The sequence below is a fragment of the Mobula hypostoma genome, chromosome 1 (genome assembly GCF_963921235.1).
Source record: "Mobula hypostoma chromosome 1, sMobHyp1.1, whole genome shotgun sequence".
In the NCBI taxonomy this organism is placed as follows: Eukaryota; Metazoa; Chordata; class Chondrichthyes; order Myliobatiformes; family Myliobatidae; genus Mobula; species Mobula hypostoma.
Window position 1 is genome coordinate 20,232,967 of NC_086097.1, and position 20,189 is coordinate 20,253,155.

At 41.9% G+C, this 20,189-nt stretch overlaps 1 protein-coding gene across 2 annotated transcripts in view; it reads left to right on the forward strand.

Moving 5' to 3' along the window:
• Positions 1–151: 151 nt before the first annotated feature.
• Positions 152–20,189, forward strand: part of fam161b (FAM161 centrosomal protein B) — a 54,647-nt gene continuing 34,609 nt past the window's right edge. Inside the window, exons 1-3 of one of the 2 annotated variants that reach the window (XM_063044348.1) lie at positions 152–387; positions 8,640–8,971; positions 12,645–12,790. In XM_063044348.1, the coding sequence (XP_062900418.1) occupies positions 262–387; positions 8,640–8,971; positions 12,645–12,790 (604 nt within the window). In that variant the 5' untranslated portion in view covers positions 152–261. The remainder of the gene's footprint in view (positions 388–8,639; positions 8,972–12,644; positions 12,791–20,189) is intronic. The other variant, XM_063044340.1, reaches the window with a different exon arrangement.

Here is a 20,189-nt window from a genome sequence, read left to right on the forward strand (position 1 = left end):
TTAAAATCAATGATCCTTAAAGTTATGTTTAATTTTTCACGGTTGGTGGTATGAGCAGCAATTTACCTTTACAAACTCACAGGACAATTACAGTATACTCCGAACATCGTGAATTACGAATCGCATAGGGATTAGGCGGGGTTACTCTAAAACTGACATCTAACTTGTCCAATCAGCGATTGCCGCTGCACCATTATCCTCCAATCAGTTTAGCAGTGCTTGGGTTCGGACTCCGTGGCCCACTGGCCTGGTGCCTGAAAGATGCCCGGGTCTCTCGGCACCGCGTTCTCCACGGACACCCCTCTGGAAAGGCATCCCCGACGCCAGGATTGGCCGCCTGACTCGGGGCAAACGGAGTTCTCGGTAGGAGATGGCGGGTGGCTTGAGGTGAGTGGGGCGTCTGGCCGGGAGACGATCTAATGCGCTTTGGGCCTCGGGGGTTCTGGAGCGGAGTTAAACCCGTTACGAGCCTCCACTAAGCGGCATCGCCCGCCGACTGCCGGGCAACGCTGGGCGCCGGCAGTTCGCTCTGGCTTTACCTACTCGGCCGCCCGCCGCCGCCGCCGCCGCCGTTCCCGGTTGCTATGGTAACAGCGTCACGGCTCCGCTGGTTCGGTTGGGACCGGAGAGTGTGTACAGGCAACCGGCTACACCTGTCTCCAGTGCTACAACGCACGCAGCTCCCTAGAAATCTTCACCCCGTGGGTTGTGCAGACCAACTCTTCGATTATATTCAAAACGGAGATGGACAATTCTGGATGCCACTGGGTTGCTACAAATAGCGGAAATATTGTGTACAATTTTGATCTCATGGAGTCATAGAATACAGGCCTCTCATCTCCGATTATCTGGACTCTGACAACATTCATTCGTTCCTGAATCACACTTAATCTATCTGTGCTGAAAATTCGGATTACATTTGACAATTTTTGTAAATATTGATGCAATAGAAACTTTGTGCGCTTCTCAATTGCGTTATTTGCATATGTAAACACTATTCACAATACCTTTTCCAGCTGTTAATAATCAATAAAATTATGGTTAATGGCTAATAGTAACTTAGATTTGAAGTTCAAAGTAAATGTATTATCACCATATGTACTTGTCATCATATACAAACCCAGAGATTTGTTTTCTTGCAGCTACTACTACACTGCTACGTCGACTCAGGCTTAGGGGGCCGGCGTCTTGCAGCCATACTCAGTAAATCCAAGAAACATAACAGAATCAATGAAAGACAACACCCAACAAGACAGACAAACAATATGTAAAAGACAATAAAAAGAAATAATAAATAAATAAGCAACAAATGTTTATATCATGAGAGGAAGAGCCCTTGAAAGTGAGTCCATTGGTTGTGGGAACAGTTCAGTGATGGGTGACTGAAGTTATCCTCACTGGTTCAAGAGCCTGATGGTTGAGGGGCAATAACAGTTCCTGAATATGGTGGAATGAGTCGATGATCCATCATTTGCTTCCTTGTATTGACTTAGCACTGTATGTCTGATGATCTTGGATTCCAGGCATGAACAAAAGGCTGTGTAAAATGGAGATAGGTAATCAGAATCAGGTTTATTATCACTGGCATGTGACATGAAATTTTATGTTAACTTAGCAGCAGCAGCACAATGCAATACATAGTATAGAAGGGAAAAAAAACAAAATATAATACACCCTATCCTCGTTATATGCGAGGGATACATTCCTCGAAGTTGACACATAATGTGAAATTGCATACTATGAATAATTATTTAAATGGAGAAAATAGGGATGTGTTCCAGAGGGCTTCCTAAATATGTTATATCTGTAATTTATTCACATTTTCATACCAATACAACACAAAAGCAGTACTACAAGACAACATTTGTATTATATTTAATCAATTTAAGGTAATAAATCATAGAAAGTTAACATCCTCTGGTGTACAGTACTCACCAACAGAGAAACCATAGAAACTACAGCACAGAAATAGGCTTTTTGGCCCTTGGCTGTGCCAAACCATTTTCTGCCTAGTCCCACTGACCTGCACACAGACCATATCCCTCCATACACCTCCCATCCATGTATCTGTCCAATTTATTCTTAAATGTTAAAAAAGAACCCGTATTTACCACCTCGTCTGGCAGCTCATTCCATACTGCCACCACTCTCTGTGTGAAGAAGCACCCCCCCCAATATTCCCTTTAAACTTTTCCCCCCTCACCCTAAACCCATGTCCTCTGGTTTTTTTCTCCCCTTGCCTCAGTGGAAAAAGCCTGCTTACATTCACTCTATCTATACCCATCATAATTTTATATACCTCTATCAAATCTCCCCTCATTCTTCTACGCTCCAGGGAATAAAGTCCCAACCTATTCAACCTTTCTCTGTAACTGAGTTTCTCAAGTCCCGACAACATCCTTGTAAACCTTCTCTGCACTCTTTCAACCTTATTTATATCCTTCCTGTAATTTGGTGACCAAAACTGAACACAATACTCCAGATTCGGCCTCACCAATGCCTTATACAACCTCATCATAACATTCCAGCTCTTATACTCAATACTCTGATTAATAAAGGCCAATGTACCAAAAGCTCTCTTTACGACCCTATCTACCTGTGACGCCACTTTTAGGGAATTTTGTATCTGTATTCCCTGATCCCTCTGTTCCACTGCACTCCTCAGTGCCTTACCATTAACCCTGTATGTTCCACGTTGGTTTGTCCTTCCAACGTGCAATACCTCACACTTGTCAGTATTAAACTCCATCTGCCATTTTTTAGCCCATTTTTCCAGCTGGTCCAAGTCCCTTTGCAGGCTCTGAAAACCTTCCTCACTGTCTACTACACTTCCAATCTTTGTATCATCAGCAAACTTGCTGATCCAATTTACCACATTATCATCCAGATCATTGATATAGATGACAAATAACAATGGACCCAGCACTGATCCCTGTGGCACACCACTAGTCACAGGCCTCCACTCAGAGAAGCAATTCTCTACCACCACTCTCTGGCTTCTTCCATCGAGCCAATGTCTAATCCAATTTACCACCTCTCCATGTATACCTAGCGACTGAATTTTCCTAACTAACCTCCCATGCGGGACCTTGTCAAAGGCCTTACTGAAGTCCATGTGGACAATATCCACTGCCTTCCCTTCATCCACTTTCCTGGTAACCTCCTCGAAAAACTCCAGTAGATTGGTCAAACATGACCTACCATGCACAAAGCCATGTTGACTTTCCCTAATAAGTCCCAGTCTATCCAAATGCTTGTAGATTCTGTCTCTTAGTACTCCCTCCAATAACTTACCTACTACCGACGTTAAACTTACTGGCCTATAATTTCCTGGATTACTTTTCGATCCTTTTGTAAACAACGGAACGACATGAGCCACTCTCCAATCCTCCGGCACCTCACCTGTAGACAGCGACATTTTGTGGCAGGTGTGATCACTCTGGGAGATGAGTGGTTGTTGTGGTGTCGGGCAGCTTTACGTGGATAAGGTGGATGGTTGTAGTCGTCAGGATAATATCAAGCACAGCAAGGGGTGAAGGAAGACTCACAGAACTCTTAGAATTGCCGGCAGCAGAAGGTTACAGTGATTTGCATAAAGTGGTGAGGGTTGTTTGCTTGGCAGCATTTTGTTTTTCAGCATAAATTTGCTTGTAGGGAAGAAGGGTTGACGGCAGGGAACAACTGAAATGCTGACTCCGTTCTAAACTTGGGCCCATGTCCATTGCCATTTGTGCCAAGTGTTCCGACTTCCACCATTCCCTCACTGTTGGTAAACTCCCGGGATTTTCAAAATCGTCTGTTGCTTGCAGCATCTGAGAGATAGTTCCCCGAAAAATAAAACATACACCTTGAATGTGGATCACACCGTTCAAGTGGTTGAATCAGCGATGTTGTGTTAGGCGGTGGGAAACGCACTGTTATGTTAGGATGAATGCTGTCCAAATGTTTAGGATAGGCTGGCGCATTGTCAAGCAATAAAAGAACTTTAAAGGCAAGATTCTGTTCCTGGCAGTAGCATCCCAGAGCTGTGTTACCTTCAGCTGATGCTGCGCTGTTTATAATTTCCAACTTTTTTTCAAGTGTTAAAGCAGTTCTCTGCTGCTCTGCTGACAGTCCAAGACATGACATCGGACACTTAGGAGGCATAGTTAAATATTTCAAGCATAAAATCACTGCACTGTAGCTAAAACCAACAAAAGTTTAAGATCGTGCATCCACACCTTGTCAAAACCAATGCGAGAGTGGTGGGAGTGAAATTGTGAGGTGCGCGCACCTGACTTGAATTGGTGGGAAAGTGGTGCTTCTCGTCCCAACAGTGAGACTGTGAAGCACGCGCACGTGACTTGTATTGGCAGGAAGGCAGTGCTCCTCGCATAACTGTGAATTTTGGACACATATAACGAGACGTTGGTAGAAATAGGTTCCTCGCATAACTGAATTCGCATAGTCTGAAGACACATATAACGAGGATAGGGTGTAATAAATAAATCAATTGCAATATATGTATATTGAGTAGATTAGAAATCATGCAAAAACAAAAAATATATTAAAAAGTGAGGTAGTGTTCTACTTGTGTGACTGTACAATGTCTGCACACTTTCTCAGTTAGCACATCATCCTAACCCTTGACTTGCTGCAACTTCCAAAGACTCTTCTGCTCAAATGGTCTACACCGAGCACAGGATCCTCCCTGCTTGCTCGTGTTCAGCCCATAACACTCTAAGCTCTTCCTCTTCAATGTGGCAGTTGTAACATCTGAAAGGTGGAGTTGGCTGTCTTAAACTATATTCAACAAGCAATCTACTACCGGAAATCAGCAGACCGGCAGCATCCGTGAGGGAAATGAACAGTTGGCATTTTGGTCAAGTCCTTTCAACTAGTCCAGATGAAGGGTCTTGTCTTTAAACATCGACTATAACAAACAACCTACTGTAGGAAATCAGTGAACAGGCAGCATCTGTGAAGGGAAACGGACAGTTGATGTTTCGCGTCAACACCCTTCGCTAGTCTGGAAGAAGGGTCTCAACTTTAAACATCAATTGTCCATTTTCCTCTACAGATGCTGTCCGGCCTACTGATTTCCACCAGCTAATTGTTTGTTGCTTCAGATACCAGTATCTGTAGACTCTTGCATCTCCGTTAAAGCACAGGATGTTTTGTTGCTCAGTCTCTCCCTGATATTTGGGGATAATCTGAAATAATTCCTCCAAAGAACATGCAAATATGCAGAAGAGCATAAAAAGCAGTTGTAGACAATTTGACCCTTCAAACAAGTTCATGTCTAATCATTCACTACCTCAATTCTCATATCACTTGAGTATTTTTATATTCAGATATCTGTCTCTCTATTTTGAATGTTTAAACCGCTACAATCTTAATGGATAAAGAACTCTTGATACTCACTGCCTTCCAAGTGAAGACCGTACCTTTATCAGTCCTTAACGTCTGGTCTCCTACTTTCAGACTGTGACCCTCTTATTCTAGACTCCTTAACCATGGTAGGCCTCCTCCCTGTATCAAACTTGGTGAGCTTTGTGAGAATTGTATTGAAGTCATCTATCATTTTAACCTCTGGGGAACAGAGGCCGAGCCTGCTCATTCTGTCCTCGTACATGAGATCCTCTAACCCAGGAACCAGTCTGGAGAAGCTTTGCTAAATTCCCTCCAGGGGTTCCTAACCTGGGCTCCACAGATCCCACAGTCAATCCTAGGGATCCATGGCATTAAAAAAATGTTGGGAACCCCTGCCATTCTTTTTAAGTTAAAGAGATGAAAATTGTACCCACTGCAGGCCGTCATCGGTTTGTTTGTTTATTTTCTCTTTAAGATTGCAGCACCTGCATTGTCTTGTGTCTCTAGAGAAAACGTTGACCCTGCATCAACTCTGTGGAGCCTACAAGACTTTGTGTTTTTAAAAAAAAACTGACCTCAAACATTCCCCTTATACTCTCCTCCAGTCACCTTAGAATTCTGCCATGGGCCTGTGCTGATCTGCTGTGGTATTAGAGTTATAGAGCACAGAAATAGGCCCTTCGGCCAAACTCATCCATGCAAACCAAGTTGTCTAACTGAGCCAATCCCATTTAGCTGCACTTTCGGTCATATGGCTCAAAACTTTTCCACCCATGTACCTGTCCAAATGTCTTTTAAATGTTGTAATTATACGTGCCTCTACCACTTCCTCTGGCAGATTATTCCATATACTCACCACCCTCTGTGTGGAAAAGCTTGCTCCTCAGATTCCCCTTGAATCTTTCACCTTAAACTGTGCCCTCTAAAGAGAGACTGGACAAACTAGGATTATTCTCCCTGGATCAAAGGAGGGTGAGGGGTGACTGTATAGGGCAGGGGCCCCCAATCAGGAGTCTATGACCCATTTAATGGTATTGGTCCATGGCATAAAAGAGGTTGGGAAATCACTGGTATAGGGGTTTATAAAATTGAGGGTTATTCGTAGATAAAGTGAATTGTCACCGTCAATTCACAACGAATTTTCTCAGAGTAGAGAAGTCTAAGACCAAAGGTCATTTGATGTTTACAGGTTTGCAAACTGAGACTTTATATGAATTCTACAATATCCCTCTTTGGTTAAACGTGTACTTCCTGTCAAGGTGAGGTAGACTATCTATAGATTGGTAACTGTTTGTTAAGCCTGGCTCCTCCCTTTTTGTGGTTAGGTTGATCCAAAAAGTAACCCCCAATTCTCATAATTGCACTTTATAGGATGGCACAAGTAAATTTTTGAACCAAATCAACTTGTACATAGGTTTAAATGTGACACTACGATGAGTTATTTATTGTGTATCACAACTTACTGTCAGCATACAAATAATCAACTGCATATACGAGCAAGTTGAATCTAGGTCATTCAAATGCGGACAGGGCAGGAGCACATCCTTTTTACAACATTCTTTCATCTCTCAAAGTCAATTTATTCTGCCATCAGCTCAAAGCTACTAGGCTACATTCATAATTTGCCAAATTTAGACTTTGAACTTGCGACCTAGTCTGATGTCATTGTTACTGAGCCATATACTATTCCTGACAACTTCTGGAATTCAATTTTTGCCCAAAAACTACAAATTCCTATAAGGTCCTTGGTAGATATATTTGTATTTTGCAATCCCTTAAATGTACAAAATAGTAGACCATTGTTGCTGAATTTTATTATGATGTTGTTTAGTTATGCACAAGCTACAAGTAATAAGTATATGTAATATAGCATGGATTTACAAAGGGGAAATCATGTTTGACTAATCTTCTGGAATTTGTTGAGGATGTAACTATGAAAATGAACATGGAAGAGCCAGTGGATGTAATGTACCTGGACTTTCAGAAAGCCTTTGATAAGGTCCCACATGGGAGGTTAGTGTGTAAAATTAGAGCACATGGTATTGGGGGTAGGGTACTGACATGGATAGAAAACTGGTTGGCGGACAGGAAACAAAGAGTAGGGATTAATGGGTCCTTTTCAGAATGGCAGGCAGTGACTAGTGGGGTACCACAAGGCTCGGTGCTGGGACCGCAGCTATTTACAATATACATGAATGATTTAGATGATGGGATTAAAAGTAACGTTAGCAAATTTGCAGATGACAGAAAGCTAGGTGGCAGTGTGAAATGTGACAAAGATGTTATGAGAATGCATGGTGACTTGGACAGGTTGGGTGAGTGGGCAGATGCGTGACAGATGCAGTTTAATGTGGATAAGTGAGAGGTTATCCACTTTGGTGATAAGAACAGGAAGGCAGATTACTATCTGAATGGTGTCAAGTTAGGAAAAGGGGAAGTACAACGAGATCTAGGTGTCCTTGTTCATCAGTCACTGAAAGTAAGCATGCAGGTACAGCAGGCAGTGAAGAAAGCTAATGGCATGCTGGCCTTCATAACAAGGGGAGTTGAGTATGGGAGCAAAGAGGTTCTTCTACAGTTGTACAGGGCCCTGGTGTGACCACACCTGGAGTATTGTGTACAGTTTTGGTCTCCAAATTTGAGGAAGGACATTCTAGCTATTGAGGGAGTGCAGCGGAGGTTCACGAGGTTAATTCCCAGGATGGCGGGATTGTCATATGTTGAAAGATTGGAGCAACTGGGCTTGTATACACTGGAATTTAGAAGGATGAGAGGGGATCTGATTGAAACATATAAGATTATTAAGGGAATGGACACGCTAGAGGCAGGAAACATGTTCCCGATGTTGGGGGAGTCCAGAACCAGAGGCCACAGTTTAAGAATAAGGGGTAGGCCATTTAGAACGGAGTTGAGGAAAAACTTTTTTTACACAGAGGGTTGTGGATCTGTGGAATGCTCTGCCTCAGAAGGCAGTGGAGGCCAATTCTCTGGATTCTTTCAAGAAAGAGTTAGATAGAGCTCTTAAAGATAGCAGAGTCAAGGGATGTGGGAAGAAGGCAGGAAAAGGGTACTGATTGTGGATGATCAGCCATGATCACAGTGAATGGTGGTGCTGGCTCGAAGGGCTGAATAGCCTAATCCTGCACCTATTGTCTATTGTAATAAAATAAAAAAAATTATAAAGGTCCTACATCGATCAATATGGTTAAAATGCTATAAATACATTTTAATAAAATGATAGTTTATGAATAATTTTAGTAAAATGATACTGTATGGTCTTCAACCAGGTTATGCCTGAAACTGGTGCAGATTCAGATGATGAATCTCCCAATGTTGAACTCAGCAAGAGCAACAAAGGTGAATTAATGGATTTTCTAAGCCAAGATGAGGGAAATTTTAACAAGCAGTACTATGAAAGGCTTATGACCTTGAAGAACTCTGGTCGACAAAGACTGCTGGCACTGGACATGCAATATGAGCAGCAGAAGAATAAACTTAAATCAGAAGGTGAGGGAAAACTGGACAATGTGGGACTGACAGAAGAAGTGATCAAATTCTTTGCAATGAATGAAGGAAGAATTCCTGTGGACAACAGATCCTCCAAGCCGAATTCATCTAGGTGAGTCTGTTATGGAGTCAGAGAGCAATACGACACGGATGCAGGCCCTTTGGTTCAACCAGTCCATGCGGCTGGTCCCAATTTCCTGAGTTCAGCCCATATCCCTGCATGCCCGTCCCTCCCGTGTACCTATCTGAGTGCTTTTCTCACAGCGCATTCCATATACTCTCCACTCTCTGCGTGAAAAAGTTGCCCCTCAGATCCCTTCTAAATCTTTCCCCTCTCAGCCTGAATCTGTGTCCCCTAGTTTTGGTCTCACCTATTCTGGAGAAAAGACTGTTACCATCCACTATATCTATGCCTCTTGTAATTTTAAACATGTCTATATATGGTTGCCTCTCATTCTCCTGCATTCCAAGGAATAAAAATCTAGCCTGGCAAATCTCTTCCTATATCTCAGGCCCTCTAGTCCCGGTAACATCCTCATAAATCTTTTCTGTACTCTTTCCATGTTGTGGATAAATCCACCAAGTTTGGTGAAATTTTGTCACCTTAATTCTCTCAAACATCATTTAGTCCCTTTTGTTGGCTTAAGTGAATTTAACAATAACTTGAATTTTGGTAGCATCTTCTAATATAGGAATACAGTCAGAGATGATTATCAAGAATATTATCACAAAGGTATCTTTCAACACTCACAAACACAAGACATTGTGCAGATGCTGAAAATCAGAGTAACACACACAAAATGCTGGAGGAACTCAGCATGTCAAGCAACATCTATAGAGAGGAATAAAGAGTTGATGTTTTGGGCCAAGACCCTTCATCAGGACTGCCTGAAATATCAGTTTTGTTCTTCTCCAGAGATGCTGCCTGACCTGTGGAGTTCCTCCAGCATCTTGACTTTGTTACTTTCAACACTCAGTTATGGAAGATGATATCAAGAAGTATAAGCATAGAAAGGTGATTAAGGTTTAGGAAGGAAATTCTAGTTAACGATAAAAGTACAGTGCTCAGTAAAAGAACAATTAAAATCAAGGATGAGCGCAATTTAGTAATTGGTAAAGTTTGCATTCTTGGAGCCCATTTAACAAACAATAAAATATCTTGTTAAACTCTGAATCAATTTTTTAAGATAATGACTGATATAATAGAGCAACATTGATTGAGCACAATACAATTCTGATAACCTATGCCACTAAGTGATGTGCATACTCAGAAACTACAGCATGCCAACATACAACAAGACAGACACAACAACAGCAAAACAGACCCTCTTCCTACCCCACCCTCATTGGGATTCAATGGCCCTTGTCCTTGGGGCCCAGTGACTGCGGTCCTTGACCTTGGGGATTGCATAACTGTGGCATTCCAAAACTGCAAATACTTCACACTAGTTAGCATGCAGGAATTTCAGAAATTTGTTTTTAATAATCAAAACAGAGAACCGACATAGCTGGTTACCTTTAATCTGAGATTCAATTACCCTTTTTAATAGTGTCTTTCTTAATAAGTCTCATTTACTGAAGATGAAATGTTACTTTTGTTCTTTATTCATTCCCATCCTGTTATTTCAGCTGACTTTCCATTGGGCAAGTTAGGAATATCAGATGGAACCTGTAAATTGTATTTAGGGAATAAATTAATGAATAATAATTTTCTGTCAACAGAAATATTTCACTTCCTTTCCACACCATCTCCTCCAACGCACTACACCTGGGACTTTTGAAGTCCAAATTATTTTGGATTTTGTTGTATTTACAAATTGGATTACACCAAACGTTTATCATATCTGCATGGACATTAATTCCCACAGAACAATGCTTGATCCTCTTCACCAGTGGGTCAAAACCTTGTTCTGTGAAGCTCTTGACGTCAATGGTGTGCAACTGCTTCTCAGGTTTTAAAACAAACTATACACAGGCAACTTTCATAGCACATTATGATGTTCAGGACATGTAATGGTAAGACACTCACAGACTACTCAACAATTGCAGACCTGAACAGCACACTATTATAACTTGAGAGCTCAGATGGTTTGGCATCAATATGGCTGCTCTGACTGATGCATACCATGGAGAGGGGGTGGCCAGTTTGAAAATACTAGCTTACTTTCCTGTAAGCCTACAACTTATTCTCTTGCACATGCTCGACACCCCATTTGATTTTTTTTTCCTTTTGCCTACACCAGAATTATCAACAGTGGCCATTTAACTTGAGTACCTTAAAACCCTTGCATTCCTGTTAGTACTCTGACACCTTTTAAATTTTTTTTAAAGTATGTTACACAGTATAATAAATTTTATAGCAAACATGGTAAGGTTAAATAAAGAGTGAGAAACAGACCAGGTAGTTTTCAAGGGAACATTGGAATGGGGGTTTAAAGGGAGTTTAATGAGTGTCTTCCAGGGAAGTGTGAGAACTGGAGCCCCAGTGTGTCAGGAGGAGTGTGGGAACCAAGGCACTAGTGTGTCAGAGGGAGCGTAGGAGTCAGCTGGATGTGGATCCACTAGGATTTACAAATAGTCGGATAGGGGATTATCAGAGCTTTACTGTACATCATTTGGATGTGGAAGGAAACTGGAGCACCCTGGTAAACCAATATAGTAATAGAAAGAATGCGCAAACTCCAGACTGACGGCACCAGAGGTCAGGATTAAATCTGGGCCACTGGAGCTCTCAGAAAAAGCTTCAATGGAAAAACATGCAACATCTTCACTAAGAGCCAGAGTTTGTGGCATATAACCAGTCAAAATGCAGCAGATGATATTGAGAAATTTTGTGTCCTTATATAGGGAGTTCAGAGAATTTGTATGTAATTGGGGGAAAGAGCAAAAACTGCACTCCCGTCCATCTCTTTGGCCACCATCCTGTCCCATCTGTAGAAGGGTGTCAAAAGCTATGGGGGGAAGGTGGGAGAATGAGGTTGAGAGGGATAATAAATAAGACTCAATGGGCTGAATGGGATACTAAATCAGCCATCATTAAATGGCAGACCAGACTCGGAGGGCCAAATGGCCTAATTCTGCTCCTATGTATTATGGTCATTTAAGCAGTGCAAAGGCGATGGATGGTGTGGATACAGAAAGCAGGGTTTTGGATGAATTCAGATTTATAGAGTGTAGAAGTTAAAAGGCCAGAGAGGAAAATGTTAGAATAGTCCAGCCTGTCAGCATTAGTAGCTGAATGAGGGTTTTGGCAGCAAGTTGAACCTAGCAGTTTGCCAATTTTGGATATGGAAAGGCATGTTAGAAGATTACATCCAGTAGCCATCTGTCTTGCTGTAAATTATTGGGATAGCTTCACAGAATTGGATAAAGGATTGTTATTCTCAGATCAGCACAGGCCCATGGTGTACTGCCACACAGGTCCTAGATGTATGAAGAGGCATAGTTTTAAGATGATAGTGTGAAGATTAGGGGGATGAAAGAGGTAAGTTTTCTTTTACAGGTGCATGGAACGCACTGCCAGGGGTGATGGTAGAGGCAAATATATTGGGGAGATTCTATAGGCTCAGACAGGCACACGGAGGTCTATGTTGAGGGGAAGGCTTAGATTAATCTTGGAGCAGGTTAAAAGGTCAGCACAATAACATGGGCAAAAAAGGCCTGTGCTGTGCTCTATTGTTCTATGTTCTGAATATCTATATGGTGTTTGGATGAAATGTTGCATTTAAACAAGCCGAGCTATTCATAGTTTGATTTAGTGTCAGCTATTTTTATTTCTTTACCAGAAATATAATGAAGAGAAATTCCTACTCTGGTAATGAACACTGCAGTTTAACAGATACAAAGGGATCTGTTAAAAAGGATCTTTTGCAGCCAAAAAAGCCCAGCAGACCTGAGAGTACCACATCGGCTTGGATCTCACAGATCACAGGTGAGACTTTACAAATTTATTCACCAGTCAATGCCAAGCTTTCCAAATGAGAAATATAAAAGTAAAGTAACAGACCTATCAGAAAGTGCAAATGTGTTAAAAGTCTTGTATGGAAAAATACTTGTATTTTACAAACATGTGGGTTGCCCCCAGCACATCGTTTGGTTACGTTGCTTCTTTCGCAAATAATATTTCCACATTTAAGAGAAGTTTGTTTAAGTACATGGATGAGAGGGGTATGGAGGGCTATGGTCCAGGTGCCAGTCAATGGGACTCGGCAGAGTAACAGTTGTGCACAGCTAGATAGGCCAAGTGGCCTGTTTCTATTATGACTCTGATATACATTTCACTTTATGTTTTGATGTACATGTGATAAATAAAAAAAAAAGCTATCCTTTATAGTTGTAGTAAGATCTCCAACAGCTCTCATTTAATTAAAAGGCGGGAGATGGAAATTGCTACAAACTACAAAATCTGCACAAGACATCTGGGGCTGAATTTTCCTTTGCAATGACCTGAACTCAGTTTCCTTCCTGCAGCTCAGCTGCGGCAGATGCTAATAACCATTCATCAGCTGTTTAGTACTGGTAGGCAGGTTATGAACTTGTGCCAAGGACCATGATCTCTGCTAGCCTTGTATAAACTGAAAGACATGACAGAAGGATCAAGGGTAGCAATGGTAAAGAGTGTCATCTAACTTGTACAGTACTCTACAACCTGAAACAAATGAGAGCAAAGTCACATTTTACTCCTGTGCAATGTTCCATTCATATAACTATATAACAATTACAGCACAAAAACAGGCCATCTCAGCCCTTCTAGTCCATGCCAAACTCTTACTCTCACCTAGTCCCACCAACCTGCACTCAGCCCATAACCCTCCATTCCTTTCCTGTCCATATATCTATCCAATTTAACTTTAAACGACAACATTGAACCTGCCTCAACCACTTCTGCTGGAAGCTCGTTCCACACAGCTACCACTCTCTGAGTAAAGAAGTTCCCCCTCATGTTACCCCTAAACTCATGTCCTCTTGTTTGAATCTTCCCCACTCTCAATGGAAAAAGCCTATCCACGTCAACTCTATCAATCCCCCTCATAATTTTACACACCTCTATCAAGTCCCCCCTCAACCTTCTATGCTCCAAAGAATAAAGACCTAACTTGTTCAACCTTTCTCTGTAACTTAGATGAAACCCAGGCAACATTTTAGTAAACCTCCTCTGTACTCTCTCAATTTTATTCAATTATTCTAGTGTTGGGAAAAGATGAGGGCCCAGAAATTCAATCACACTGTGTGTGTGTGTGTGTGTGTGTGTGTGTGTGTGTGCTGTGAATCACTCCCAGAATTGCATGTGGCTATTGTGCCAACTATGTACAAAGTGGAGAGTCTTACCAGGTAAATGTAGAACATATTTCTTGACGTGTAATGAAAATCTTTCTTGAATGAGAAGGGTGTGCTACTCTTCACTGTGCAATATTATCACTTTTACAACCACAAGTGAATTTGTCATCTGACATATTTGCTGTTCTCATTCCCAGCGAGTTCTCATAGAAGAATACGGTTTTGAACTACTTGCTTCTGAGAAAGGAGGCAGTTTAGAGAGAAGTTCCAGGAAGAGTCTCAAGAATAACAAACTGCTACTTTACATTTGAGTAACATAAAAGGATAAGGAGTCAGTCACTTTACAGAAGATCTTGGAAATTACAATGGGTTCTGGTTAATTGGGACAGCCATTTATTTAGAACAACTCTTAAAGAACAAAAGCTAATCCAGAAAATAGCACAGATTCCCTTTGTTTATTTGGGACATTATATTGCTTAATTGGGCATTAGATATTGCTGAACAATTTTTAACTGTTGTCAGTCGCATGCACTTGCATGACCGTTAGATACCACACTACTTGGAGTGAACAGTTTTTAAACAGCGTCAGTAGTGTGTGTTTGTGTTCAAAAAGCAGCAATTCTTGTCACTGATAGTCAGGGAGAAATGAGCAATAAGACAATTCAGTATTGTATTGCTCACTGTACTTTCAAGCATTCAGACTTGGAGATGCCAGAACTGGCTGGGAGTGAAAATGAAATAATTCCACTAACTCAACAAGTTAATAAGTTACGGGAAATTTGAATGTTTATAAAAATGAAGATTTGGAGGATGCAATCATTGTATGAAGGCAGTCTATTATCTGCACTGGGTGTCTGTGCTGATTTGTTCATTTATAGTCAAATGAATACAGTGTGAATTAATTGGCAAGCATTAGGAACCAATATGCAGTTTTGTAGTACTGCAGTAGTATTGGTAGTATTCTAATTTGTTCTATATTTCATTTAAATACATAATGCATTCCTCAGGTTTGTCTTTTTTATACCGTTTTAATTATTTCATGAAACTGGCTAATTAGGCCAAAATGTTCTGGTCCTGAGGTGTCCCAATTAACCAGAATCCACTGTACTTGTGATAAGTGCTTAAAAAAACAGAGTTAGTGAAAGAGTAATTACCTGTGAATGCAGTTAAGTGGGTGCCTATAGTCACTGCACAATGTTAGAAAGAAAGAACATGCAAGGTAAAGAAAGGAAAAATTAGATTGGCAGGGATCTACCTAATGTGAGCTTGGTTGAGAACATAGAATAGTACAGCATTAGACAGGCCATTTGTTGTAAGTGAGGAAACAGATTTGATAGGTCTCAAAGGCAAGGACTCTGGACACAACCTTGGTTGTAAAGGATTTTATTTACAGAAGACAAACGTGGGGAAATGGCAACAGAAACAACACGCACACGCACACAATTCACAGTAGTCAGATCAGCAATAAAACACACGGACAATTAATAAAATCGCGTGGGACGCACACACAATATGATAACCCGACACCCTTGTCTCTGTGTGGGCACGGCTCTTATGATATTAGGGACGATACCCACACCCCTAACCCTATTCAATGCACAACTCACCAACAGCAGGGTGGTCCCTCAGAGGTAGCAAAAAAGAGAAAGGGTCAAGCCCATGTGGCTTCCTTTAGAGTGCAGCAGGGCTGATGAGTCCAGCCCAGGTGATTCACAGGGAAGCCAATGGCTCGGTGCCAGCAGGGTTAAGCTGATTACAAAGGCCAATTGCCCAAGGTCAAGTACAAGGCTAATTAAAGGGGCCAATGGTTAGGTGTGCATTGATGGGCGAGGAGGGGTCAAACCTTGATTGGCAGGTGGCGTGTCTTTCAACCAGTTAAACGGGCAGTGCTGTCACGTGACAGTCACGGCCCCTCCAATATACCATTCTGCCCACAACGTTGCACCAGTCTTGCTGCTAATTTATACCAATTGTCCTCCTCCTGTGGACATTTAGTATAACACAAAGTACTCTGCAGATGCTGGGGTCAAAGCAACACTCACAACACACTGGAGGAACTCAGCAGGTCGGGCAGCATCCGTGGAAACGATCAGTTAACATTTCGGGCCGAAACCCTTCATCAGGACTGAAGAAGGAAGGGGCAGAGGCCCTATAAAGAAGGTGGGGGAGGGGGGGAAGGAGAAGGCTGGAAGGTTAAGGACAGTGGTTTCCCTTCTGCCATCATCAATGATGACCTTACCCGCATTGACTCCATTTCCCGCACTTCGGCCCTCACCCCATCCTCCCGCCACCGCAACAGGGACAGAGTTCCCCTTGTCCTCACCTACCACCCCACCAGCCTCTGGATCCAGCATATTATCCTCCACAACTTCCACCACCTTCAACAGGACCCCACCACTAAGCACGTCTTTCCCTCTCTACCCCTCTCCGCTTTCCGCAGGGATCGTTCCCTCCGCGACTTCCTGGTCCACACGTCCCTCCCCAGGGATCTCCCACCCGGCACTTATCCCTGTAAGCGTAAGTGCTACACCTGTCCCTACACCTCCTCTCTTGCCACCATTCAGGGCCCCAAACAGTTCTTCTAGGTGAGGCAACACTTCACTTGTGAGTCTGTTGGGGTCATCTATTGCATCCGGTGCTCCCAGTGCAGTACTTTCTCATTTCATTTGACCTCCCAAGGTGCTTCATTTCACATTAGCCTGGATTAAACTCCATCTGCCACTTCTCTGCCTATATCTGTAATTTATTTATATCCCACTGTGTTTTTTGATAGCCCTTTATATTACTATTCTCAGGTCTATCAGCTGGCCTTGCTTATTTCCCAAAACTAGGCCCAGTATGTTTTCCTGTAGTTAGTCTCCACATCCTCTCAGATGTTCTGAAGAAATCCCAGCCTACCCAAGTCTTTTGTATGATGGGAGTTCCACTCATTACCAGAGAAGTTAAATTCCCAAAGTTTAAAAATTCAAACTGAATTTATTATCAAGGCACATATATGTCTACCATTACTACCATGACATTCATTTTCTTGCAGCCATTCACAGTAGAACAAAGAAATAATAAAATCGATGAAAAACTACACACATAGACTGACAAACAACCAATGTGTAAAAGACAAACTGTGTAAATACAAAAAAAGAATAAGTAGTTGTAGAGGCGATGACAACCCAGTTGTCTCTTCACCTTTCCATAAATCTATTTGCATATCTGTTCCTCTACCTCTCTGTGATGATGGGGGGGGGGGGGCTCTAGTACCCTGTCAGTATAATTACACCCTTCTTATTTTGGAGCTCCACTTAAATGACTTCTCTAGTTTGTCCTCTGCTTGGTACTGCTGTGACATTCTCCCTTATCAGGAGGGCAATCCTTCCTCCTCTTTTACCCCCACATCTAAAACAACAAAAGCCAGGAAAGTTGAGCTGTTCGTCACACAACCATGCCTCCTAATTTCATATACTGATGCAGGCTCTAAGTTCACCCTCCTAGTGTTGAAATAAACACATTTCATCCCATCAGTCCCACCATGTTTATTAGCATGCCCCTTGCTGTCCTTCCATTCAGTCTTACTTATTATATCCTCTATCTTGTCCTCAAACCTGTTATTGAAGAGCAGAGGGAACATTTTATTGTAAGTGTGGTTGTCTTCTAGCTGACAAGGTTGCACTTGACAAATATCAAGGGGAAAGGTTTTCTGTTTCAGTTGACACTCCTTACATTTCTTGACAGAAAACTAACCAACTGTGTCAGTTACAAGAGAGTCACAAATAAATTCAACAAGGAATTTGGCAGAAGTTGCTTTACACACAGAGAATGGTTAGAATGTGGGTGTAATGATTGAGGCTTACAAAATAAATTGATTGAAATAGATGAGGATAAAAGAAATTGAAGAATTTAGTGATAAAACAGGAGGAAGCTCACATAGGCTCAACACCAGTACTCAGACTCAATGTCTTGTGTCTGTGATGTAGATGTAAGTAGCTGAGTGAGAAATTGAAATGAGATTTACTGGCTCTTATATATAGTTTCTATACAGATTCAATCATACTGTGATCACTCTTTCCAAGGGGAACCCAAACTCCTCTTGAGATTTTATTTATCTCATTTCATAGGACCAGATCTAAGATAGCACATTCCCTTGTAAGTTCAGCAACATGCTGTTCAAGAAAGTCACCACGGATGCATTCTATAAAGCCCTCCTCAAGACTGCCTCGACCAACTTGATTCACCCAATCTATGTGCGAGTTAAAGTCCCCCATGATAACTGTTGTTCCATTCTAACATGCCTCAAATATTTCTTTGTTTATTGCCGGTGCCTCTGTAATGTTATTATTTGGTGGCCAATAGACAAGTGATTTTTTTTTCCCTTTACTATTCTTAATCTCTACCCAGATGGATTCAACGTTCTGCTCCTTAGATCTTATATCGTCTCTCACTATTGCCCTGATCTCATCTTTAAGAGCGCTACCCAACTGCCCTTACCTTCCTGCCTATTCTTCTGTAATATCTGATGACCTTGGACATTTAATTCCCAATCCTCTTCACCCTGCAACCACGTCTGTGTAATGGCCACTTTAATGGCCCTTTGTACTGATTTGAGCCACAAGTTCACTGGCCTTGTTTCAAATACTACAGGCATTCAAATAAAGTGCCCTTACACTCATTGTGCTTCTAAAATCTTGTAATCTTTTACTCTTTTGCACTTGACTTTTCTTCACTCCACTTTTACTTTTCTCTTTTGCTTTTTCTTTATCTTTATCCACACTTTTCTTTTTCACTTTATCCATACTTAAGACCATAAGATTTGGGAGCAGAAGTAAGCCATTCAGCCCATCGAGTCTGCTCCGCCATTTAATCATGGACTGATCCAATTCTTCCAGTCATCCCCACTCCCCTGCCTTCTCCCCAAACCCTTTGATGCCCTGGCTAATCAAGAATCTATCTATCTCTGCCTTAAATGCACCCAATGACTTGGCCTCCACAGCTGCTTGTGGCAACAAATTCCACAGATTAACCACCCTCTGACTGAAGTATTTTTTCTGCATCTCTGTTCTAAATGGACGTCCTTCAATCCTGGACTCCCTACCATAGGAAATAACTTTGCCATATCTAATCTGTTCAGGCCTTTTAATATTCAGAATGTTTTGTATGAGATACCCCCTCATTCTCCTGAACTCCAGGGAATACAGCCCAAGAGCTGCCAGATGTTCCTCATGTGGTAACCCTTTCATTCCTGGAATCATTCTCGTGAATCTTCTCTGAACTCTCTCTGTCATGTACCCCATGACGGGTTAAAGAACCAGCGGAAGTGGAAAACACTTTGGGGTCCAGTATTGCTATTAACTAATGGTACTTATTAGTAACTACACAATACAGTAATATTAATGCAGATAAATCAAACAGGTTAGCAATGATTATATGTAAGTAAGTGTGGAAATATATGAAAACCAAGCTTCTTCAAGTCTAGGGGTAAATAGATAGTCTTACAAAGATGAGTAAAGTTCAGTTCAGTTTGTGGTATTGAGTTGAGTAGTGATAGAGGTGGGGGGGGGAGAGATTTGAGTCTTCAGGTGAGCTGACACCATAGATCTTCCCGTTGTCCTCCGAAATCCTTTAGAAGTCACCGACTGTGACCACAACAAAGGGGACCATTCTTCTGTGGTGGAATTATCAACCCAGGCAAGGGTTGGACACATGAATAATTTCCCACCGGTCACACCCTTTTTACACTGCAAGAGCCACTGATTGATCCGCCTGATCGATCCTCTAAAACCCGCTTTTCCTGTGGGCACCACAAAGCTCATTCAGTGTCCAAACCATGTGTCTGTAGGTCTAACAGCTGACTTCTATTTATCTCACCGTGCTGAACACCAACTGTCCATCAAGCAGCTCCTCCCTTCTCTCTCTGTAAGAACTTGGAAGCTGCTAGTGTTCTTGCAAAAGTGTGAACATGCTGCCGAAAAACCATAACACCATCTCAAAGCAGTCTCTCCCTCTCCCCCTCTTTTAAAAACACAGTTTAGAGGGGTAATTCAGGACCCCATCACATCTCCAAT